This window comes from Aythya ferina (assembly GCF_964211825.1).
Source record: "Aythya ferina genome assembly, chromosome: 21".
Taxonomy (NCBI): Eukaryota; Metazoa; Chordata; class Aves; order Anseriformes; family Anatidae; genus Aythya; species Aythya ferina.
In genome coordinates this window covers 8,517,459-8,544,183 of record NC_140319.1, presented here as the reverse complement: position 1 = coordinate 8,544,183, position 26,725 = coordinate 8,517,459, and the positions used below count along the sequence as shown (strand labels likewise).

General features: G+C 36.9%; 1 protein-coding gene across 3 annotated transcripts; it reads right to left on the bottom strand.

Annotated features, from left to right (window-relative positions):
- Positions 1–656: 656 nt before the first annotated feature.
- NADK (NAD kinase) lies at positions 657–26,490 on the bottom strand. Of its 3 annotated transcripts, none has more exons than XM_084495420.1 (12): positions 26,394–26,490; positions 18,454–18,667; positions 13,038–13,121; positions 9,494–9,623; positions 9,174–9,282; positions 8,846–8,931; positions 8,430–8,532; positions 7,446–7,597; positions 6,815–6,914; positions 6,000–6,157; positions 4,813–4,895; positions 657–4,192 (listed from the first exon to the last, which is right to left on the bottom strand). In XM_084495420.1, the coding sequence occupies exons 2-12, from the start codon at positions 18,624–18,626 to the stop codon at positions 4,051–4,053; spliced, it is 1,320 nt and encodes a 439-aa protein (XP_084351546.1). In that variant the 5' UTR covers positions 18,627–18,667; positions 26,394–26,490; the 3' UTR covers positions 657–4,050. The 3 variants fall into 3 exon arrangements, with proteins under 3 accessions (XP_084351546.1, XP_084351545.1, XP_084351547.1); XM_084495419.1 differs by lacking the exon at positions 26,394–26,490 and adding an exon at positions 22,962–23,119; XM_084495421.1 differs by lacking the exons at positions 13,038–13,121; positions 18,454–18,667; positions 26,394–26,490 and adding an exon at positions 11,034–12,970.
- Between the last annotated feature and the right edge of the window lie 235 nt (positions 26,491–26,725).

Below are 26,725 nucleotides of genomic sequence, written 5' to 3'. Positions count from 1 at the left end.
GTACTATACTTAGCTAGCATGCTAATCAGCAAGTTCTATGTAGATACACACTGCACTGCCAAGAGTGCAATTGTTTTTTTTTATTTTTTTTCTTAAACTATTCAATGAAGTCCATGTAGGTATCAGACGAGGACAAGTTCTCTTACATTCCAGTTTCGTCAGTGAAGTTAATGCTTGTGTAAGTACTTTCCTCAGCTGCGAAAAACCAGGGAAAGACCAGAGTGCTGGGAGGTGGAGAGTACTTTTCACTGATTAAACAAACCCTGGCATTGCAGCCCTCTGCTAGAACTAGTTCATGTGGATAGTAAGAAACGCCCATTTTGGCCAACTCAGGACTAGCAGACTGCATATAAATCATCTCAAAAGAATCATCTTACTTGTAAAAGTGAGAGTCCAGTCTTCGGTGTCACTGTTTCCCTGCTTCTTGCATAGGCCACTGAGTGCCATTGTCACAGACATGCTGGGTTATCATTTTGGCTATGGACAGCAAGAGTTTTTAGCTATGCAGGCAACAGAAGATGGAAAACTCTTTCTAAAGCACCCAAAGAAGCAAATGAACTCCATTTAAAAGCAGCTATATTTCCACTTTTGTACCTTCAAAAAACTAGTTAATGTAGCCCAGTTAGCTGAAGGGAAGATTTGTTTCAATGTACACATTAAATCCAGAAACTTTTATTTCGAAACTTTTGAGAAAAGACTTGTATCAGACATACACAATCACAATAGCCTTACATATATTTCTAAAAAACAGAAACTACCATCCATGAGATAACATCCACACTGGATATTCATCTTCCAAGTAAGCAATTGTGTATACCTAATTGTATAGTCTCAGTCAAATGCTGCTAAACAAATGCAACTTTACAAAAAAGATTTTATTGAAAGGATTGAAAAATATTTGATTTCAACAGTATTTAAAACAAGTTTTCAAAGCATTAACAATATGTAACAAGATTTTTCCTCTTTCAAAAATTTAGTACACTCTGCTTTATACCACACCACATCAGTTTTTAATAACTTGAACTCTCTAGTAGAGACTGTTTTTTTTAAACCGATTTCCAAGCTTCCATTTTGGCCCTATGTAGACTGGAAAGTGTTTACAGGTACAGTAATATTTCCAACCATCATATTAAAAAATAAAAATAAAAATAAATCAGCAAAACTCTGTTTTACTAATACAGTTCAAACTACTTTGATTAAGCTACATCAACAAAATAAGCTTTTACCTCCAATATAACCCAGTCTGCATTAGAGCATTTATCATTCAGATGTAGTTTGAACGTATTACCCACACTTCAAGCAGTTAAATATGAAGAAAACTTGAGTGCTGATCAAACTTCACTAGCCTGCTTGCGAATTGCTGGTTTGCAGATTAAAGGCCTTGAAAAGAGACTTTGTACAATTCAATCAATTCGTAATGTATTAACACAAGTAATTTGTGCTGCATTTTGATACAAAGCAGCTGGTACAATTATAATCAAAGGAGCTTTTCTGAAGAAAAAGCAAAGGACTAAAGCCATCATATGACTTACTTTCCTGTGGTCAGTGATTGTAGTTCTCTACTAGGCTGAGCAGTGATCCAAACAATATTGTTATCAAGCAGGAAAAGTTGTACAAGCAAAACTGCAGAAGCCTCAAAGGCAGTAATTCAACTGCAGTACGTGATAAATTTAAAGACAACTCCAGCAGATCTAATTTAGAAGAAATAGGTAAGTTTTGTTTACATGAACTATGCACTCTGCAAATTAAACTTCTACAATTTATTAAATGATAGTTTTACTATTATAAAAGCATAAATAAAAAGTGCTGAATATAGTTTTATCTTTACAAAAATACTAGATAGATAAGGCTCATTAATTTCACCTCACCTCCACGAAATGATTTCCACCTTCTAGTGTGCCTGGTATTCTGCTTATTTTTCACTAAACAATATATTTATTTAGCCACTATACCCTGTTCCTCTTCTCAATTATTGCATGTTTAAATAAAATAATAGTTTCAAAGCAAGAAGTTTGATGCTTTTTTCATAGCTCAAAAAGTAAACAGCTATTTAATAACTGAATACCCCCATCTTAGAAAACCCGTAAGCAGCTTCAAAACAGTGATAAAACAATTAATGCAGATTCAAGTGAAAGATAAATCTCAAAAGCTATCTTGACATTCTCAAGATATCACGAAAGTTTTTTGTTTAGACCAAAGTAAACCAATATTCTATTCTACAAAATTTACAAAATGAATATTCATTTATATTAACACCATTTCATTGTGTTTTTTTTTAAATCATTAACTAAGAGTTTGCTCCTCTTTTACGGAAAAGTGCTCTCATCTTGATTTAATACAATTAGACAGATTAGGGCAGCATCCAAAACGTAGAGACATTATTTAAACCATTAGAGCACAGAACGTTAGGCAGAGTTCAGAAATTAATACATTTCCCGTTACCACTTTGGACCACATAAACAACATAAGACAATCATGAAAAGTTAACACAGCTTCTCACTCCACTTTTGAGGAAATCCCACCTTCTTCAGTAAGAAAATATCTCTTCCGCAGTTTTATGACATAGCCTTAAATTTAACTGATAATGTCCACTCCTTCAAAGGCCAACACAGCAACACTGTGAAAATGCTGAAGTTTGGGTAGTATGACCATGAGACTGCACCACAGAGAACATAAATGTAAACATTATTCTTGGGTTTGATTTTTTCAGTTAAAGTACAGTACAAACCCTTTTCTTTTTCCCAAACTATTTTTTGTCAGAAAAGCACATACAATAAAATATGTACAGAGAAGTTAGAAACATCTGAAAGCATCTTAAAAAAAGTACATATGAGACTTAGAATATCTTTAATGTGCTGAAGGCACCATTGCTACTCTACTGGGAATGTGTCCTCTCATTTATCAGCCTACCAATGCAGTATCCCTTTCTGTATTACTCAGCACCCAGAGTTGGAAGATACCTGTGGAAGTTAAGGGCATTCAGGACACTATTGCCTTCAAGAAAATAGTAGCACTATGCAATATAGTAGTAAGCGAAGTCCAGATTCTTCCTGAATACCTGGAGATTTTACTTTATTTACTTTTTACTATATTGTCCCTAACACTACCGTTTGTTCTAGCAAATTAACAAAAATAAAATCAACATGCTGATGATTCCCACTAACAGGAACTGCAGAGCTACAAACTAGCTCAGCTGCAAAAATGAAGATCACTGAAATAACCAACGCAGCACAAGCAAATGCTCGTCCATGCTAGCGGAGGATATTTACACAGTGATCACAGCCAAGGGTCAAACACTGTTCAAACAAATGGGCACTGTGTGTGCGTGTTTGTGCATGTGTTATTTGTTTTTCACTAATTCCATCTATTCACAAAAAAAACATTCTTCATGAGCACTATATATCTTATGGAGATACATATACTTTTTTAACACTGTTTTTATCTATTCATAAAAACAGCTGTGTTCCTTCACAGGTTTTGTCACATTTGCAAGTAAGAAGAAAGTATTTTAAGTTGTCTTGATAGGGAGTTGTTCTGGGGGAGGTGTATTTAAGCTAAAAAAAAAAAAAGAAAAAGAAGTGCTTTGTTTTTTTGAAGTAAATTTTTTTTAGAGCTTTTATATGCATATAAGTCTTAACAAATGGAATTACATCTATAACAAATTGAACAGACTATTTTCATGCCTCTTTTCTACTGCCACTTTTCTATTATCTATCTACATACACCCTACCACGTTATTGGTAAGTTGTGTTACAATCAAACCTACAGATGTGGTTGTCAATACCAATCTGAAGTAACCCATTTTCTGACTGCTCGTTTAAAGGAAATTCATCAAAGTGGATTATAACAATCCGCCTCATTTCTTCAATTTCTTTTCCTGCTGAACAGGAAGCAGCACAATATTTCCAGCCATCAGCAGATCAGACAGATATAAAGTATATCACTATATATGTGTCTGAGATGGTGACCACACACGTTAGCAAAAACTTTAAAAGCATATAAAAGGGATACTGCCATTTTCCATTCCCATGATTCATTAGATGTAGACTCTCAAAATTCTTCTTCAACAAAGTTATTCTGCTTCTTCCGAACATTCCAGTGTAAACACTCGGCCAAGCTTTCAAACCAGTCACTCACAGGATCTTGGAAACATATCGAAGGAAGGGGATAGCAAGAGGTAGTGATGCTAATACTGCAACAACACAGGAATATCCCAGGTCAGTCAAGGGCAATAAACAGCAATTTACTTTTTAAATCTTCTAATCACTACGCAGCCTAGCACCACATTCTTTTGCTGGTCATCATGAGCTCAACACTGGGACAAAGGAAAATTCAAGCTACTACCTTGGCCTTGAAATTTTAAGTTTTAGCAATAAGTGACATCACTAAGGAGTCTAGTGTATAACAAAGGATCAAATGCCAAATGTGATGCTTGACTCCCTGCTAGTCTCCTGATCTGACCTATGTACTTTTCAACCTAAGAGGAAATAAAACAGTTCAAGACAGAGTGTCTGGAACAGACAGTTCATGACAGAGTGTCAAGACATGTCCATCTTCCTTTCTAAGCATGCAATGTTACATGCTTTTGTCTTAATACTTCATTTGCTTTCATAGTAAGATCTAAAAGACTCATATGAATACATAAAGCACAAACTGTGCTAAAAGTGCTTAAAGAGATGTTAGGCTTTATAAAAGCTTTTTTACTTCACTGCCTGCAACCCTTCTTGTTCTGCTCAGACTGTCAAAAAAAGTGCAGGGGTCAGTATTTTCTACACTTTTAAAGAAGTACTACAATCAAAAAAAATATTTCACCTGTCTCCATGGCATATTTCCTGCCTCTTCCTTCCATCAAATGAAACCCATGCTGTATTCCTGGCATCTGGGGAGAGCATTATCTGAAAGAGAGAAAAACTAACCTTCAGGTCCCAAACCTCATTTTTCAAGGAGCAGGGAACACCTTCTCCATCCTCCCTAGTAGTAAAGAATTTACACCTCAAATTTTACTGCTGCACAAAAATTTGTAAGCTGTCCTTTACAGCAATGCAGTAGCATATCACACAAGTTCCAAACATTCATTTAATGTTTGGGATATATACATATTTTTTTTATATGCAATAAAAACCCCTCTGTATACCAAGGCTATAAAAACAGAAAGACCTTCCAGCTACAGCCAGTGCATGTCTTAACCCAGTTACATGTGTTGACTTAGCATCAATTTTGAGAAAGTATATTAAATTAATCCAGAAATACACATTTCTAATAGGTAATGGATCTAAATCTGTCAGAGTTAGGAAGTTTTGCTCATATTTAACATGCATTCCTATTAAGAGGAAATAAGTGAAATTCAAATAAAATATTCAATTTATTTCATAAAACAAGAACATAAACCCCAGTGTACACTTGTTAATCCTAATCTTTCAAGATACTTCGGAGAGCCCTTATAGCCCTTAAGAACATTATCTTATCATTACAGAAGATTGAAAGCTGGAAGGGTTTCTTCCCTACCCATGGGCATTTGTTAAAAATACCCATTAAGTCCATTTTATATTCAGGTTTTATATGCCCTTTTTTTCTGCACAACAGCATAAACAAAATTGATCAGGGATTTACAGATAGTATTACCACTAACATACTCTAGATCTAGAACATTTGTTGTTTAGCCATGAAAGTAGAATTTTTCATTCCCTTAAACTCTACTGGTTTACATGTGCTTTAGCAGAAATGATTTAAAATTTTCTTTGCCCGAATGTAAATGCATGTACTGCCATTTTGCAGAAGTTTACACAACTGCAATCCAGCAGAAAGCAGTGTAAAGTGTTCTCCTACTGGGCATATTATTTTAAACAAAGCTACATTCTTCGACCAGACTTGATCTGGTCCTCCTACAAATGAAAGAATGCAGGATACACACAGTAATTCCTGACCTCTTCTGTTTTGGTCAGGTTCACATGGTTATTGAGAAAGTTTTTAATTTGGAAAGAGAAATAATATAAGCTAACCTTGAGTTCCACTCCAGCAGGAACAACAATAGGTCTGAAAGACAATGAGTGAGGGCAGATTGGGGTGATCATTATTGCAGGAACATTCGGATGAATCATAGAAGCTCCTGCAGCAGCTGCATACGCAGTACTACCAGTTGGTGTGGAGACGATGACTCCTGAGGAAGCACAAAAATTTCACTTCCTTTAATATTAGAATCAGTGCTGTTATTTAGGAAGAAGACTAAGAATTAGGACTGCTAATGAAAATATAACAGAGAATATATCAATACATTGACTTATTATATTACAACTCTTCTGTGAAACACAAGAAGTCAGAAACTCTTCTGATCCTGGTACGACATGTTTGTCCTATAGGCTCACATAAATGGTGTAAACTTAGAAATATGTGTAACCTGGGATTTAGAACAGAGATGTTAATTTGTCTCTAAAGCTTAAGAATTACGAGAATTAAGAGCTTCTGTATTTCATCAGTTATATTTGAGCCCTTCAGCAAATTCCAGATATTCAAGCAAGTTTTTGAGGTACTTCTTGCCCTTTGCTCTAAAATATCATACACAAAGAAGCTGTCACATGCCTCCACAAGCCCATAAACAAACAAACAAAAAAACCCTTACGTTTAAGGCTTCCTTGATAATTTATGGATTCCACAATTAAAAATCTGGCCTGTTCTTTACAGCCTTATGTTTTCTGTCACCAGGACAGAGAACAGGAGCTTGAGGTTTTGTTTCCATGTAAGAAAAAGCATTGTCCAGTACAACAGCAACAGTCTACACATGAACTGACAAGTGCTTTAGCTCAAGAAAAAGACTCACCATCTCCTTGCACTGTTGTTATCAGGTGTCCATCTAGAAAGACATCTACATTGGAAAGGTAAGAAGAAGGACCACGATCCACAACGACTTCATTTAGGACCTGCCATGACATCAAGTATCAGCAGTCTGCTATTGCTGGTTTGGCAATGGATTAAATGACAAGCAGAAACATATTTTCCAGATCTTTGAAAAATTATACTGATTTGGTACCTGTCAAAATAGATTCTCTTTACAATTTTGTTTCCTTAAGTGCCAGTTGAAGAGTTTTCATTTATTTACTTACAGGATGTTAAGAATTAAGAGTTATTTGCAGAAGACTGTCACTAGCAATGTGCAAGGCTTTTCACTTATAAGGTCTTTGGGAAATCCCATTTTAGAGCTACTCATTTTCAAAAGAGATGGAAAATATTAGTACAGGAAAGTACAATATTAGCACTTATGGTTACAGAAAGAAATGAGGTGCAACACTTCCTCGTTATTTAGTGCGCACATTGCGCCCTATGTCAATATGGATCTGTCCCACACTACTGGGACAACGTAGTAAATTAACAAAAATGGGAATGTAATAATAAAACGTATAAAGCAAATTACAAGGCACATATTAGTTCCTTTGATTATTTTGCAGTCCAACCTGATATTGCATAATTTGCTTGCCCACTTCTTTCTCTATATTTGTAGGTGCCACTCCATTTTCTTCTATACCATTTTGTACTGTCATCTTCTCTCTGTGCTCTTTTACTACTTTCACTTTCAGCCTGCTTCGCAGAACAAGTGCTGCATTGCCTAGAAGCAAAATATAGGAGAAAGTACAAGAAAGTTATGCTAGTGTATTAAAGAAAACTGCAATGACTAGCAACCTGAATGAAATATCATTCATCTATTTCCCGTGCAATGTTCCCAGTTTCATTCACAAGAGAATTGTCTACATTTGATTAAAGTTCCAAACTGATTTTTAGTAGTAATGAGCAAAAATAAAATCAAATTTGAACCCTATCTTTCCTCCCTTTCTTTATAAAGTAAAAAGTATATTTAAGCTCTATATGGATATGATCAAGATTAGAAAACAACGTTAGGCTCAAGTGATCTACACTGAGACAAAAGCTTAGCTTGAAGAAAATTACTGCATTAGAAACACCTATTAAAAAAGCTTTCTAGCAATGTGAGAATTTTATACATCTTTTCAGAAATCTACTTCGGATGCAACTCGAATTACCTCCTACTGAAGGAACAGGTTATTTCCTTCCTCAATTATTTCATATGCCTGACCTTTCATTATTTAATCACCACACTTCTTAGAGGAACAAACTACCATAGACTTCACAGCTATACTCTATTCATTAGTTTAGCTGTCCTTTAATGTATGTTTTGCATCTTCCTCTACTTGCTTACTCCACACCAGACGAAGATATTTCTTAGCCATTTTCCTTTACACAACAGTATAGAAAGCAGCACTGAATGTGTCAATATAATGTAATACTTTAGTTTAGTATATATTTCTTGTGACTCAGTCTTATGGGACTACCTAAATGAGTTGGTTAATAGGTTAACCAGTCTTGGAAAAAGCTACAGAAAATGTAACAAAAAGAAACACCACACCTTGTCTCCTTAAATTTACCTTCTATAACCTGAGTGACTTGGGACTGAAAATTCTCAAAATTAAATGGAGTAAGAAATCCAAGGGATCCCAGATGAAAAGCCATAACTGGAGGTACACTACCCTATCAATAAAGAAAAGAATTTAAAAGCTACTGAATAAAAGCAATTAATACTTCAACTAATTGCCTGTAAATATTTTGACTATTGATACAACTTCAACTATTCATAATAAAAAAACAAAGCTACAATTAAACTAAGCAGCTCATATATGCATTATTTTCAGAAGGTATCAGGTAAAACAGGCTTGACAAAAAAGAACAAACAACAAAGAACAAACACAGTCCTTGATTACAAAGAAGAAAATCTGAAAATACTTCAAAAAAAAAAAAAAAGAAAAAAAAGAGGCCTTTAAGTCTATTTCCAATAAAGACCAACCTGGAAAAGCGAAGAAGCATAAAGTAAGGTCCCATCTCCTCCCAGGCATATGATAAAGTCTATCTGATTGGAGATATCATCGTAATCTAGAAGCAACATTGAGATACAAATTTTGATTTACCATTTTTCAAAGGTCTTAAATTCCTAACATAGATTATGTGCAGCATGCCAACATTAACTCATAAACATAAAAAAAAATAACTAGTATGTGTTAACAACTGTTTGCAAGAGACATCTTAACATCACAAACTTAATTCAATGACGAAGAAAACGTTAAGACAAATAAGTACCATGCCCCAATTTTACTTTTAAGAAGTCATTACCATACCTTCCCTAAAGGTACAAAATTTCTTCTTCACTGGTCCAAAATTATCATCATTAGCTATAGCAGGGTCTTCCAAAACTTTTTTTTCTACGTACACTATCATATTGTTCACCTAAAAAAGGTAAAATGAGCTAGTTAATAATCTCTTAAAGTACTTGCCTCTGCCTATAATCTGCATTGGTTTAAAATGTATGAACAGTAGTTAAAATCTCCATCTGCATTATACAGTCCTACACATTCCACATTTAACCAAATCAGTAGCTGAAAACAGGTTAGATGTAAAGTTTCTTGTAACAGTTTAAAAAGAATGGACTTTTTGTTACCTCAGTAAGATACACACAGAGCTCTTTAAAAGGCTGTAGCAGACTGGCATCACGTATCTTTTTAATAACAAGGACACTCTTGGGAGGTTTGTTCCATGTCAACCGCTGGCTTGCTGGATCCTGAATGTGCCTAAAGAATAGAAAAAGCACAATGTAACATAAATATTTAGGACAGTTAGATTTAAAACATCTTATTATCAGAAAAGGTCATTATAAAAGAAACAAATGGGTGACTAAAAGCATTGAGTAACTGCAAGAAACAGCAGAGAGACACTGCAATGCCCACAGATTTTCAAAATCGTTACTACATTTTGCCTTGACAACATTCTGGCTAGTTAAGAATATATCCTATCACATGCCTTACTGGAACAACAGAAAGAAGGATACAATAGTTTGGAATTATGATGCTTTTTTTCCCTGCACAAAACCAAGACAAGTCTTATTATCAAGACTGTTCAAAGACTTGAGAATCTCAAGAACTAAATATATGTACACAACTGTTTTTGTGTTTTTCTAGGGGTAAAAATGAGTTTAGTACTTGTTGTTCGGTAACACATTTAGTTGATGTAGGAATACCCAGATGTAACGTCTTTCTTCATTTGGATTTACTTCTCAGCTACATGATTTCACAGTTGTAGTTTGTGCATTACAGACATCCCATCCTTTTCCATATGGTGCAGATATAATCCGTAAAGCAAAGCGGATTAGTGTATATATGCTGAACAAGCCAAATTTACAAAGATTTGGATTTGGCATTTCAGGGGTTAAAATAAAACAGACGCTGATGCTGGAAGTGGCATAACCTGCTCCTTTTACTTTCAAGAAAAAAGTAAGATGCTTATATTCTATATAAATACAGCAGAAACTATAGACTAATAGTCTAATATCAACAGCCTTTACTCACAAACACTGCCAACACTCTCTCTAAATATTACATAACACAGAAGAGTACAAATACTCAGGATCACGTAGAGGCTTTCAACAGCAAATTTATACTTCAACTCATTGTATTTTACAGCCAAAAGACCACAGAACAGAGGGAAAGTTAGAAGGGTTCCTCAATCAACTAATTGGAGTCTAGCCCCTGACGCAGGGCTGGGGAGTTTTGAAAAATGCTATACTTGGTCGAAAATATCACCCTGAATCTCAGATAAGGCTTCTTCTGACTTGACAATAGCTAAAAATAAAAATAAAAAACTAAAATGAAACACTGATTAATGCAACTTTGTTTAGCCCTTTCAAACAGCTGCAAACAAATCAAAGATTTATATGTTATTTCCAGTTCAAACTGTGACTAAAGAAATAAACTTGAGTACAGAAAAGAGTTATTTTAAATAATTCCTCAAATCTAAATACTGCTAAAAGGCAAAAGTCAGCCGTAGAGAAACCACCCCCAACAATATTTCAACATGACCAGGCTACCTTGTAAAGCTGGCAGAGAACTAAAGATTGCAGCATCGCTTTTCACTTAATAAACCTAGAACTAACACAGTCTTTATTCAAACCAAAAAGACAGTCTGCCCACTTCAGTCATACTCACCAATTCCACGTAGTTCTAAATGAAAAATTATTCATAACATGCTTTAATATCTTCATTTTTTTTCCTGAAGTCAGGCAAATGCAACAGTTCCAAAAAAAGGCTGAGGCATTAATACATTCCTAAGAAACTGCTACTTCAAAAGAAAACATTTTTCCTTGAAGGTTTTTCTTTTCCCCTCAGCTAAATATTTCAACCAGTCCCAATAAAACGTTGTGAGGCTTTACAGCAAATTCCCTTATATAAAGTATGTTCAGAAAATATACTTCAAAAAAAAAAAAAAATACAGCCTTCAGAAAGTAGTTTTTTTCAACGCTAACATTTAAATAGACACCAAGCCCTTGACTAACTGAAGCCCAAAGATAAAAACTAGGATTTTCTGTTATATCCTCTCCAGTGAAGAGAGTTTCACATTACTAGTGACAGTAGAGAAGAAAAAACACAAGCAAAAAGGATATGCTTGTTTTTAGAAGCCACAAGAAGTCACAGAAAAAATCTTACAAGTAGTAAGAATAGTAATTTGCAATTTGATTGTCAAATAGCCCTATTCTTTGATGACCCGAGCATGCCCTTATCTCCCCAGCTATTCTGAACGCTGCATAAGCAGGCTTTTCCCTGGCAAGTAGCGTGCATTTAGGATTGCCTACCGCCTCTGTACTCAACTGATCTTGACACTATTATTATATTGCCCAGTGCTGGCTCAGCCCACAGGGAGGAGCATATTCATCAGGATCAGGTGGGTAAACATGCAGGGCAGTATAGCAAGCCACAAACATTAGAAGAGGTGGAAAGAATAAGGAAGTTCAGACTTCCCACATACTGCAAGATTTCCGCCACACCTGTGTAGGAGAAGTTAAGATACCACCAACCTGCTTAGAGGAAGACCACTGTTATTTTAGGTATAGATTTAAGGAAATAAATATTTAATTCAAATATGTTAAGTGTAAAGTCCAAACAATAAAACAGAACTTTTAAAAAGGAGAAAATATATTTGCATGCCTGCGGAGTACAAATGAACCCTTACTTTCACACTAAATTTATCAGCAGGCTAAAAAAAACAAAAACTTGCCTTGATGACACTCAGACAGAAAGTGCCACAGATCAAACCACTGGCTCAAATGCCCGATACCAAGAGGAAGAAGGTTTTCCTCAGCTGAGATTTCACAGTACACAGAGCAATTCCTCTGCCTTGTGCTGTCCGTAAAAAAATTTGCTTTTCTCTCACAAAGAAACACTTTTCTTTGTGGACTAAGTAAAATGCTACCCATTGCTTCTCTGTACCATAATTAGATTGCTGTATGGGTGGTTGATACACATGGAGTTTACTGGTTCTGTTGGAAAGGCTTTATTACCGTTGCCACTGTTGACCACAAACTAAGGATTGAAGATTATGCAAAACATGTCTAAACAAAACTTCAGTATTTAATACTATTTGCATGCCCTGTCCTATTTTTTTTTAATGTGAAATGGTTCATTTTCTTTTCAAAATATATACATTGGGTTAAGAGTAAACTCCATTAGTTTAGATAGTGGATTGTGGGCCTCAGAACATCACGTGAATTACTAAGGTAAAAGTAAAATTAATTCCGTTTTATGTCTGTTATCCTGAGGGAAATATTCCAACTGGCAAGATTACTAGAAGTCCATACAGACAAATACTGATTTTATCCTATTATAACACAGAGAAAACAAAACAAAACCAGTGACATTCATATATATACTTTTTAATATGCAGATCAAGGTAACACATGTTTAATTGGTTTTACTTGAGAATCCAGTTCAGCAGTGCTGTACGTTCTCTTCTCAGACTCTTCAAAGGATCACCATGTGATATAAACGGCATGCCAATTTTTGCAATGCACGCCCTAGAGCTTGGCAATCAAGCAAGGTAGAAGTCTCTGAACATCAGGTAAAATACAAACAATGCTGATTTGGGGATAAATAGTAGAAAATTAAACTTATTTCACATAGAATAAGCACGAAAGCATTCATTTGACAAGTACTTACATAATTGCTTTAGGATTTTGCAGCATACAGGCCTTTGGTCCAAATGTGGTCACTGGGCATGGTCCATGCAAGGAGCGTGTTCTCCTGGACATAAAAAGTTAAGTAGTAAAAGAAACATTATGTCAAACTAGGTATTATTAGTTCCCCAACCACCAAAACCACATCTTTGAAAGAGTCACGTTAGGCAATGAAGGACAAAGTCCATTTCTTAAACCTACATTTGTGGTTGGGTAGCCAATATAATTTTACACATATTAGCTCACACATTTCAAAGCTAAATTTTAACTCCTGTACCTACTTCCTTGACAGTGATTTTAATTGAAACCTCACTCTCAGTTTATGCCCTCCTGACATAACTAAATGCTAGCCTAAGTGGCAGTACTAGGCACATATTCTTGCATTCATTTAAACTTCACTGTGCATAGAGGAAGCACCACAGCCTCTAATAAGAGATGGCCAAATTTTCCTCAAGCTGGTTCTGTGAACTCATTGCAAGCCTGCAAAGTTTCTATTTAGTCACAACTCTCCTTGGCAGTACAAAACAGAAACTGTACATTGGTCTCTCAGGGATACAAAAAAAGTAGAGAAATCTCAAATTATAAAAACATAACCATTTTCAAGGTCTCATTACTGTGAAAAGGAAAAATCCTACATTTATGGAATCAAGTACAAATAATTCCTGTTTCAGAATTAGACATGTAATATATCTTTTTAAAATATGTATTTTTTCCAAAGTTAGAGTAAAAAAGAATTTAAATAACTGAAGAACACATTTTTCACTTTTTTGACTCCTCAGTTTTGTCTTCTCTGCATTTCCTGAAGAACTACAACTTATCTAGGAGCATACAGTTTTAGAACAGGAAATGCAGAATGATTAAATCCAGCATAAAGACACATAACACAGCTTTTTAAGGTTTTTCCTTTTTTAAGGAAAAAGTGTAAGTCTTGACAAGCAGTTAAAAAAAAAAAAATCTCACAATACCAGGACAAGACCTTCAGGTTTTCTTGTTGCTGTTACTCTTTTTGTGTGTGTCTATCATAGTAACAACGTCCCAACTGCATAAGCTTGCTTTTTAGTTTGTATCTTTGTACTTAAGGGCGACGAAGCTGGTGAGGGGCCTGGAGAACAAGTCCTACGAGGAGCGGCTGAGGGAGCTGGGCTTGTTCAGCCTGGAGAAAAGGAGGCTCAGGGGCGACCTTATTGCTCTCTACAGATACCTTAAAGGAGGCTGTAGTGAGGTGGGGGTTGGCCTGTTCTCCCACGTGCCTGGTGACAGGACGAGGGGGAATGGGCTAAAGTTGCACCAGGGGAGTTTTAGGTTAGATGTTAGGAAGAACTTCTTTACTGAAAGGGTTGTTAGACACTGGAACAGGCTGCCCAGGGAAGTGGTGGAGTCACCATCCCTGGAAGTCTTTAAAAGACGTTTAGATGTAGAGCTTAGGGATATGGTTTAGTGGGTACTATTAGCGTTAGGTCAGAGGTTGGACTTGATGATCTTGAGGTCTCTTCCAACCTAGAAAATTCTGTGATTCTGTGATTAATAAATTAACAAACATGGGTCTTTAAATTTTTAAGGCATACAGAGATATGTATCTGCTACATCAGAATTCAGTACATTTTATTAGGTAATAGGTTAGATTACCTGATTTAAAAAAAAAATATTCCTTTTTATTGATCATGTTAAAAACAGCTTCCAATTCTTTCCACCTCCCTCAGAGAACACAAGGCTTTTGACTTTTCTAAAATAGGTTATTTAACAGAGGAGTGCTTGTAAGACTAATTTAATCCCTCGAAAGATAAATGGAAGACATCCTGGCCTGAGACTAACACTTTTTTTTTTTTTTTTTTTTTTTTTTAATTCTTAAGAGAACAAGCAATGAACCATTATTCAGGCAGTTTTGCCTTCTACCGTTTAGTGACATGAATGAATTCCACCACATAAAGAAACAGATCACACTGCAATCTCACAGAGCATACATCTTGCCACTTCCAAGGCAAGTGGAAACACTGATAATAGAATAGACCCTCCACACCTCACTTTCACAAAACTACTTTTAGGTTGCTTGGTAACTTCACCTCTTCCAGTACATAGCAGACTTGCTAACAGTACTACTGCAGTCAGGAAGTGTACCTTGGCCAATCACACAGGACTGTAAAAGGGCATGGTTTTCCAGCACTCTAAATATTTTACAACTTCCTTAAGCACTGACCCTGAATTAGAAACTCCAGCAATCAGGGAGAGAAGGAAGGAATAGTAAGGTTTCAATAGTAAGATTTCCACTTCACTAGCTGATAGATGTAAAGAAGCCTGTTTTTCTAGTAGTTTTCATGAGCTATGACAGTCTTAATACTGCTAATACCTAACATTTGTGAAGTAAATCAGAATTACCAGGACACTAACAGGATTTCATTACTAAAAAATCTCAAAATAAATTCTGAAGAGGAAAGATGATATAAATCTTTAAATTTCTTTGCTTACTCCTACATAAATCTAAAAGATATGTAGACAAAAATCATTGCCTTCAATCTTCAAAATAAGTATTTTTGGATTAGGTAGAAAAATTGCTAATTTTTCATTTATCCAATTACAGTTAATACAGACTTTGTCTTCCAAGAGATGAGATCTGAAGAGTCGTTTATCCTCAAACTTAAATCCCGCCCAAACCACAGGATTACCCTTAGCCCTAGGATGAGATTATCTGGAGCAAGTCAGAACTGTTCTGCCTTACCCCCTCCCCCCCCCCCCCCAGCAAATCTGTGTATGCTAGAGAGTAAAACTAGCTTGCATCACGTAACTGTTGAAATGTTACATAAAAGCTGTTAGAATTATTTAAATAAAAACAAGTGGGAAATATACCTTTCTTGTGCTTAATTCAATTAACACAGGAACTGGTAACTAACCTATTCTTTGCAAGTAATAAATCATCATCACACTGCCTTTTATTGTGTATATTGTAAAGTAGCTCAGACCAGCCAGATGACTCAGTCATAACACACAAAAAAAACACCACAACAAACCGCAGACATCTACTAAAAATCAAAAACAGATGACAGGTTAAAAAAAAATTATAATAAATTTCAGAAATAGCAGCAACATCTCATTTGTTCCATGTCCAAGAAAATATTCTTCCGCAAGATTTGAATACTGATAATTAAAATTTGTCTCCTACAGCACATACATAGAGGTGGTACCTAGCTGTTATTCGAATATTTTTTTCCATTTATAAATCTGGATATGGTAATATTCTTATCTGTCTGGATCAGTTATATGTGTTATAAAGTTTCTTACTTACATTCAAGGAGAAAAATAAGCAAGAATTCATATTATTATTATTGATGTGTGTACAAAAAGTTCCAATTAATAATTTGGATAGATTTAGTTAAGATTTTGCTTGTTTTTTTCAACATGGCCTTTGCTAAGAATGAGCAGCAATGCACTGGAAGTTACACGTCTTTCAGAAAGATGTACTTGCCCATTCAAAGCAGATTCTACTTCAATTTGAATGCTGCACAGCAAACCTGAGATCACTTTTTGTCTGACATTCTACAAAATGCCTCGTGACAATTTTACACTAATTTGAAGACAGACAGTTAATGTAGAGCATCTTAATGAAAAAACGCTGTAAACAATAACCCTAACTTCTCAGTTCTAAAGATTAAGTGGAGAAAGAAAACCACACTAGTTTCACAGCAGGCTTTCAGTGTAAAGACTTACCTGTTGACTATTGTACAGAGCATAGCAGCTAGAGCAGCACAGTCAGAGCACAGTCCTTTGCGAACATTTTCCAAAAACATTAAAGTATACAGACTGAACTATGTATGCAAAACAAGTATTTCCAAGTATTAGCCTCTTGAGATGAAAGCCTTTTATTATACCTCCCTTCACCATAAAGCTTCCCCTGGGATCTTCAGGTCTCACCCACATATGCTCTGCTTTGCAACAGCAATTCTGCCAGCAAAGTTGTAACTCTGGAGAATTTCACCTGTTGAGCAATGCCTCTGTGATTCTGTCCATGCCTCAGCCTTACGTAGGATCACAAGATAAGGAAGTTCTGCTACACTTCCCACAAGGTCTAGACACACAGCTACCACAGCATGCCATTTGATATTTACAATGGGTCCAAAGATCACAAAAGTGAAAGATCTGTCCAAGTTGTCCACGTGACAAGAGCCTTGAGTCTAGATTAGGAACTTGGCTCCAAGAAAAAATGGACATTTCTCACTGTCGTGATGCCATCTGCAAGCACCAACCTATTTTGTGCTGTGTCACCTTACCTTAACCATAATTCTCATACAGGTTTTTGATGCACAGCACACAACAGCTCCAGCTAGGGCAGTTATAAAAGCTCACAGAAGTCACTCTAATGTTCACGGATTATTTCTGACACTACAAACACTGCAGATACCTGCTTTGACAGCCTTGCCATTTTGATCACAGGTCTGTTCCTAGTTTAGTCCCCACTTTTAAATTTCTCATTTCGTTTTAGGCTAACAACCCTTTAAAGTGCATTTTAAAGTTCCCTTAAAAAAAAAGCAAGCGGTTGAGCAAGAGGCAAAACTCTGCCAACCAGTCAAAGATCAGGAACTACAAACAAAACTGTTCCTTTGCTGTGACTTGAGCAACTATCAGGCTATAAATTAACATCACCCAGTAAAGATGCATTTGCATTTTATTTCTGGAAGGTACTTAAAGCTTCTGAAGCTGGGTCGAAATATGATGTACTTAAGTATTCAAAGTTCAAGCCTATCCCAAGACACTGGAAGTCAAGTATTAATATACTCCAGTATTTTAAAAACTTCCTTCACTTGGAAATGTACCTATAGTTTGTTAACTAAGTTTCTCTACTAAGAGAGACTTTCAACACATAACACTACAGATAGCAGTTTCATGTGCAGTCTGTCTTCAAAACAAGGATTTCTTATGTTTCCCTTATCCATTTTTAAACACAAACACTTCCTTGAATCCAGACTGACGTACTGATTTCAGACATCAATCAAATTGAAAGCTTTAAGACAACACATTAGCCATTTGCTTTAAGAAGTCATACATGCACATGCAGAATGTTGCTGAAACACATCTACAAAAAAAGCAGTTTAATATCTACCAAGAAATACTGAATCACAAGCAAGTTGTGAGAACCAGTCAGAACTTAGTCACACAAACACCAATTTAGAGATGACCACAAACACGGCTACTTCAGAAATCCAGCATGGACCACAACAGGATGGCTCTCTAATCGTCTCTCTCCCCATTTGCTACCACAAAAGCATATTGTTCTTTCTATTCATTATCAGGTAACACAGCTGTAAGACTATGGTTATATAAAAAGAGGAGCAAAAACTAAAACCTATATACATTTTTTAATTTTTATTTATTTATTTAAATAGTACAGCAGGGAGAAACAAGAGCCATACCTGAATTCTTTGGTGCTTCCTAGGGCTGGAGAAGCAGACAGGCTTCGTGACTTAGCTCGTCCCCTGCTAGTACTGCTCCACTCCTCATCATCGTGACACGTTGAGCAGTGATATGCAGAATCTGCGTTCACATCAGCCTTACCGGTGCACAGTTTTTCTCGATTCACCTCCATACTGGAAGTGGAAGAACCTCAGAGAGGGACAAATTTAATTCCTGTGGAAAAATATGAGGGGAAAAGGGACAGAGAAGGGAGAGAAGAAAAATCTCAGTATTAGCAAGCTAATAGAGCAAGTATCAGACACTGAGTTGACACAATTTGGTAGACACTTCTCAAAAGCATCTAGGCAATTGAGAAGTTCTTCAAAATCATCAGAAGATGCTGGAAAGAAAAAAAGATCAGAATTAGAACTCATATGTTCCCAGATTTACAGCAGTTTCCATATGAAGCTGCTGAACACTTAGTTCAAGACCAGAGCGTCTCCAGTTAAATCCAGCAAAAATAAATTTATTTTAGAGACTGAAGAGGAAAAAGAGCTTTAGCTATTTGCCAGGAATCAAGAACGTGGGGGTATCTATAAAGTCACCTACCAACTGATACATACATCAAACAAAACTAGGATAAGCTACAATAGAAAAAATGTGAAAGAGAAAAAAAAAATAAAAAAAATAGTGATAATCTAATCTTAATAAACCTCAGTTTTCAACTAAAATGAGATTAAAACCAAGCTGAGAAGAGAGAAAAAACAAGTCAGAATTCTGACTGAACTGAAATTCCCAAATCATTTGTGACAAACTGAAGAGATGGTCCAAACCAAACAAGATGAAATAAGGACAAATGTGAATTATTTCACTTCCACTAATAATCAGCACAAACATAAGATAACGAGCAGCTGGGTAGAAGGAAATTTTGCAGGAGTAAAAGAGAAATAATTTAAATATCCATTCTTCCCAAAAATAAAACACATCTAAATTTCCATCATTATTTGAACTGAATAGAAGAAGCCTTGTCACAAAACTAGAAAGCAACTTTCAGCGTGTAAAGAAACACTAAACTGTATACAAGCATTATCTGAAATAATGAAGTCTAGAGGAACAGTACATTCCTCCAACGATTTCAACACAGGAAAAAATGTTGGCTCATTAAATTTTTGCAGATGTTTCTAAAGCAGCTTTTAGCACATTGGATGGGCTTCTTACTGTATCCTGTACAGAATGGATCAGGACATTACTGTAACTGTTAAAATGGACTTGGGCTCTGGAAAATACTCATGGAATAATGGTATTTGGCTGTACAGTTAAGAGGATAACATCTGAATAATTTTACAAGTACTATGCTCCACAGCATCTCAACTTTTAGATAACAAAGGCCTTGACAAAATGTAGTAATTTGTAAGGAATACTGGCTGATTACTCAATTAGACAGAACCACCACGTAACCACATTAGAATCTATTTTGCTCTTACACCTCATGCCTACGCTAAAAAAACATGACTACAAGGAGGTACAATTAGAGCCAACCATTAATAATTGATAAGATCCTGTGCTTGTAAAGATATCAATGCTTAGTTGTTGGTTACTCATTGCTTAGTATTACCTGTGACCATGACTCAGGAAATACTTGTTTCAACATATTTTTGACAGCTGAAATTAGAAGAATGTAGCTCCATTATCTTTGACCAGTTGATTCATGTGAATAATTCTCTCCAATCATGCAAGCACGTATGTAAAATATTGTAAAATCTGACTTAACAGAAGTTATTTTTATTAGATTTTAATTTGTATTATGTGTAATCACAGCCTCATCAAGTTTCAGGAATACATCCTTGGCTGTTGTTTCTGAACCAGGTACAGAAAACAGGTTGCTTAGATATCTAAGTTTCAGAAAAGAAGTGACTTTATCAGATACTCAGTATCTGTCTGGAAAGGGTCTTTCAGCATCTGTGTGCACATGAGGAAAGTTCTTACAATGTTTGTTCTTGAAATCATAATCTCAAACTAGTTCACTGTCTGTAACCTCTGAAATAAAGTCTTGAATGCGTGTTTTATTTATATTTTTCCCCCTACAGGCTAACTGGATTCTGAATGGTTTTCCCCATCAAATAGAGTAAGAATAAAAAATTTTGAGTTCTGAATTTTAACAAAGAGCACTTTATTCATCAGGTTTATGAAAAAGCCATAATGGAAGTTAGAAAACTTGACACTAATTTACCATCTGTTTGTAGATATTCAAACATACCACATACTTATAATTTCTGGACTATTAAAAAAAAGCACAATACTTTATATTTTTAAATCTAAGGATCATTCTTTATAACCAGAAATCATAACAAGTAGATTACTCTTGCGTTGAATGCATCTGTGTAGTGGGGTCTGAACAGGCTTCTCAAGCCAACAGCAGTGAGCAGTCCCTCATCATCCGCTACTTATTCTCAGAGGGGCATTCCTCAAAGATATTCATATATTCCTTATATACGTATATATATATATATATATATATATATATATATATATCCCCTGCACATACATGCTCAAAAGTCACAATTTTTAATTATTTCTTAAAAATCTGCACTAAAGATAGACATACAAAAATTTGACAGCCCAGGATGTGGAACCCATCCTATTCCACAGTATCATCATTAACTAAGAGGTGCAGAGAAAAATAATTTTATATAAAAAGTAATAAATTAGGTGTGCTTCCTAGTGACTTTGAGAAAACTTGATCTGACAGATGCTGTCAGAGAAGAGAATTAGATTAGCACAAAACTGGAATAAAGACATTGCGCAGATCTACTACTAAATACAGCCTAAGAACTTGATATTCCTCCCATGTAATGCTTTCCAATTCAGGATGTTTTAAACTACAGCTTACACCATGTACTGTTTAATTAACATCCCCTCACAAGACCTTTATTAAATAAGCAGACCTGACATAAGGACAAAACTATCACTGAACAGCTCCCAGGATTGGATCCAAAAACTTGAAGCACAAATCAACAAACGAGTGAAAAGGCTGCTCTGGTCTAAGTCACATCCAAAATTAAGAAAAACAGAAAAAGAAAAGATTTAGAAGCATAGCATTACAGAACGAAGGACAACTGACAGAGATTTAACACTTGAACAATAAAAATCCTGTTACAATGACAGGAAGTAGCAAGTTGAGTCACCTTGGTCCTAAATAAATAAATAAATATATTATTGCAGCCTATCCCATCTTCAACTTCTCCATCATTACAAATGAACACTCCCATGAACCAGAACTCGACACAGGTTTTGTCAAACCACCTTTAGATGGAAGGAAGTGCTACCATAACATTCCACAAGTTAAACTGTTATTAAGGAATCCAGGCCTACACTAAGAATTCTAGCTATAAAAGAAGCTTGAAACAATTTCACTAAGCCTTCATACATATGTAAACCACGTCCTGGTAGCCTGGAAAGAATCATATGCACTCATCTTACAATGCAACATTCACCACTGTTAGATCACACCGAACATAGCATGAGAACCATGCACTTTTGATGCACAGAAGGCTGCAAATCATCCAGAAATTTAAACCATTCTTTGCATGAGCTTGCTTGTTGGCTACTATTTTGTAACAAAGTTTTCCTCTGTGAAATGCATTACCCTAAATCCTCACAATGAGAGGATTACTGCAGGGTCCACCCCAACCAAATACACTACTTTTAACATGCTTTTGAGACTGTAGCAATTCCCCTAATTTCTTGGAAACTGTATAAGCCCACAGAAACTCTTCATTCTGTAACATGTTATCAGCTCTTCTATCACTGCAGACAGAAGGATGTTGTATCCAAAAACTGGTATCAGCTGCCCTGCTGCTACAGACCCCTCTATACTTAATCACTTAATTCTGTAGCAGTTTGTATTATTATTACATTTTACTGAACAAATCACTCCAATAGAGCTCACATGCACATGACTCCATCCCCATGGCACTAAACCTCCTCTCACCTAGAAAACTAGAAAAAGAAGGAACATCTGCATGACATAGATGAGGCTTTTTTCTTTAAGTTTAGAACTTCATATCCTAGACACTATCCTGCATGTGAGGAAAAACCTTCAAATCCAGACACTACCCTGTGTGAAGAAAGATCTTCGTATCCTGGACACTACCCTCTGTCTGAAGAAAAACATAAATAATATTCCGTACTGAGATCCAGCTGCCTGGAAGCAGTTGAAATTCAGTGGCATCTTTTTTTTTACATTCTACAAAAAACAAAACACAACAAAACAAAACAAAAAAAACGCACCACACCACAGATAGCATGACCATCACGTGTTAAATACCCGGGGAAAACAAGCCTATTCTTTAACCCTTCCCCTCCAGAAACCCCAGCACATAGCCTCCCCCTGACAGCGGCGAAGCTCGGTGTCCCCGCCGGGAGGTGGCGGCCCCCTCAGCCCCCCGGGCAGCCGCGTCCCGGTACCGCTCGCCCTCCCGCCGGCCCAGCCGCCCCTCAGCGCTCCCTTCCCTGCTCCCCCGCTCACCGCGGCTCCCTCAGAGGCCGGCCGGCCGGCCGCGGTGGCTGTGGCGGTGGTTATGGCGCTGGTTCTGCCTGTGGTGGCTGTGGCGGTGCCAAGGCAGGGAGCGGGGCCGGCGGCCCCAGCGCACCTCCATCGTCCCTTCCCCGCCCAGCGCCTGCGCCGGCCCGACCACGGCTGCGCATGGGCGGTGCGGCCCGGGGGCAAGTGTAATTAACCGGAGTCAATTTAATTAAGGTGGAGCCAGGCCGGGCGGGCCCTGCCTGCAGCTCCGCAGCCCAGCTGAGGGTGTTGTGCCAGCCAGCGTGGTAGCTGTTGGTTTGTGTGGAGAAAGGCCCGTGCACAAGTTGTTTTCACTGAGCTATAGAGCGCCTGCTTGTTGTTTGCAATTAGAGATTAGCTGTAATTAGAGTTAGTCCCCAGCTAAAGGCTAGGAAAGGCAAAAAAAAAAAAAAGAGCCCACCCCACACGTCATGACACACAGACAGGAACTGTGGAACAGCTACGGGTTCGGTGCCCTCAGAGGACACCAGCAAATGAAGCTTTACACAGCTGTGGCTGCCTGACGTGCAGCCCTAGCAGGCAGCTCCAAGCTAAATGCACACACACAGCCCTCGGATCTGTAACACACCTCCTTGTTCCCTGGGCTGGCCCGAGGACAGGCACAGACTTATGCACCCAGCTGGCCCTGGTCACTTCATGCCACACCTCGCACTCCTGCATGACCTGCACACGTTGTGCTCACACACACCTGCTGTATGACAGCAGTTTTGGATTTGGACATTCATCTTTCCTTAGGTAACTTATCTCAACAAGAGACAGAAGCTCTTAAAATACAGAAAACTATTTTCCATTCTGTCCTTGACTAATTTTTTAGCGATCCTTCAGGGTTGCTAAAGAAGCAGGTTTTCTAATGTCTAGATGGCATTTTCTACCAATACAATTTTCAAGAGGTCGTACAGTAGATTGTATATCAGGGCAAACCTCCAGTGTTTCCAAGTTACACAATTTGAGAATGTGTTAATGTTAGATTTTTTCCTCTTCCTTGATGCATAAATATAGGTGTGGAGTTGCAAAGAAGTGATAGTAAATGAAGAAGCAAACTTGGAAAGGGGGAAATAGTTGCCTCATACGGGGAAATAATGTAGCCAATGTTATATCATTTTAATTTTTTTTTTTAATTTATTTTTAATTTTTTAAGTAAACCCAGTGTTCTGAGTCAAACTTTTGCTTTATTCCTCCTTCTAGGCCGTACTAACGACCCAGTCTACAAGGAGTTAATGAGACAATACACAGTTCTATGAAAATGATAGCTTGGAGACGTGCGTCTTTCAGGTACTTAAAAGGGATGTTCAAACTGCAAAGGGACAACAGAACATGGCATCAGGAATGAATATAGCACTAAGTTGCACAAAGTCAAGGCATTTATCTCAAAAGCTGCAGTAAAACATGTTCCAGCAGGAGACATGCTTGGATGTAGTGCCTTTGTTAACTATGCCTGACCATACCCAAATACCATCTACAAAAGCTAACAAAAGAGCAAATTTTCATTTGAGTTGGCTATGGGGGGGGATTTTTCCAAATCCATAAAGATGAAAGATAAAAGTACCACTAGACCTGTTTCCCATAAGAATACATATTGGCTGTTATAAAACATTTCCAAGTGGTAGTTTTTTTCTAAGCACAGTTACATCATACAGGTACGCAACATTTTGCAAGATGCATGAACTCTGGACTTGATGAACACTTATCCTCATTAACTGATAGAGATCAGACAAGAGTGTAATCAGCTGAGCCTATCCTATTTATAAAAGGGCTACAGTTACAATAGCAGCACTGAGCTGCCCAGGTTCAGCAATGATCTTGGTAGCTCTACTTGCTGGTCTGGATGCATGTAACAGACTGGTAACCCCTCTTCCCTTCTATACAGATTGATGTGCCATGAGAAATAGATGTCTTACATCACTTTTGAGCACGTTCTCAGTAAGGAACGTAATCAGAACAGCATAGCTCATTATCCAGGTTGTGCTTCTTTTCTCCCAGAGAAAACACTAGGGAAGACTGAATCAAGAGAAACTGAATTAAAGAAACATCCACAGTAAGACTGAGAAATAAGCATAACAACATCGTTCTTAATCCCCCCCCACCGGGTTTTCAGTTCTGTGAAATACATTTGACTGGCCTTAGATTAACAAAAGAGGTAATTTAACAAAAATGCTATTGCTTGCCCAATTCATTGCACAGAAGGTGCTAGGTATGAAGATGCTCTGCTCTGTCTCCATCTACAACTCAAACCTACTTTCAGCAAAAGGTGTTTCCACTGAACAGGAAAAAAATAACACATTTTCTTCAGTGACACCTAAGAGGGTTGAAGAACATAGTTCTTACCTCTTGAACCTCATTTCAAACTGCCTCTGATGATTCAAAATTCCTGAGGAATCACGAGAAAAAAAAAAAAAATGTACCAAGAAATTTAAATTCTGATGAAAACAGTGTCATGAGTGTGACAAATAAGCTATTGTCAATGTGCCAAACTACAGATCTACTGACATAAGGACAGAGTAATGCATGCCACAGCACTGCATTCATTATTCAGGCTGATTACAAATAGCTCCAATAGTTACGTAAATGTCTTTATCCCCACTTTAAAGACTGGAAATTAGATTAATTGACTTGCAGAAGGGTTCACAAATCTGTGCCATAGCTGAGATAAGCAATCAGGAATGTTGGCATGTAGCCCCATGCTCAATCCACTTGACAATATAAACCATCTTTGATAACGCAAGGATAGGATTGAGGGCTGCTGGCAGACAGTAAAGAAAACTTACGTGTAGGTATCAGAGAGTGGAGAGAAGCAGGAGAAATCTAACATGCAAAGAATATTGTAAAGTGGAAACGTGCAAATTCTTTGAGTGAGTGAAAGGCCAAAAATTTAGCCCTGTTATACAAAACAGCTAGCTAGAAAAAACATACCAGATTGTTCTAAGTGCATTGGCTCCAGTTAACAAAGACTACAGATTTCATAGTCTCTGAATACATTTTAGCAATTTTTAGACAACCTTATTCACTACAAAATATTCTTAGAAGAGTTTAAGGAGAAATTTTAATGGCTGAATAAAAGTAATATAAAGCCACATTTCAGATGGCCTGCTAGCCATGTGACACAACTTAGGGATAAGACTTGCAAAAAGCAGCACTGCATTGGATAGCCTGATTACCTTGTTGGACTTGATTATTCAACAGGGATGAGACCGAAGTGACCACATTTTCAGTTTTTGGACAAAACAGGTGGCTAAACATAAATCTCAAGGTCATCCAATTGAAGTTAATACCCTATACTTAATACAATCTAGATTCACGCTAGATTATGGGACGAAAATGGGTTTGTACCACTGACCTGCTCCTGCTAGTTAGTGTACAAGACCAACAGCCACTTACACTTCTGAATCTTCCTTTGGAATCTGATAGCTGTAGTCAAAGCTTTCTTGTCTGAAGGAAACAAGTGGATGCCAGGTAAAAAGGGACCCTGGAGGAGCACCTGAAATTAAGAGGACACCTGAATCTTTCCCTAAGGCAGTATGAATAGCTCAGCTATTGGAAACAACAACTCTACTACTATATACTCTCCTGGGAAGCTCCAAAATAACCTTTCTCCTGTATAAGTTTTACTGTGTGAACTGTATCAGCTGATGCAGGCTCAGTTGAGAGTCCCTAAGCAAATTCTGAGCATGTCTGCCTGTTTTTGTTTCACTGCTGACAGGCTTCAGTGT

Coding starts and splice junctions, on each gene's coding strand:
- NADK (XM_084495420.1), bottom strand. CDS start 18,626: ATGGAGGTGAATCGAGAAAAACTGTGCACCGGTAAGGCTGATGTGAAC. Junction 7,598..8,429: donor AGTCACTCAGGTTATAGAAG/GTAAATTTAAGG, acceptor TTTTGCTTCTAG/GCAATGCAGCACTTGTTCTG. Junction 6,915..7,445: donor AGCAAATTATGCAATATCAG/GTTGGACTGCAA, acceptor ATGTCATGGCAG/GTCCTAAATGAAGTCGTTGT.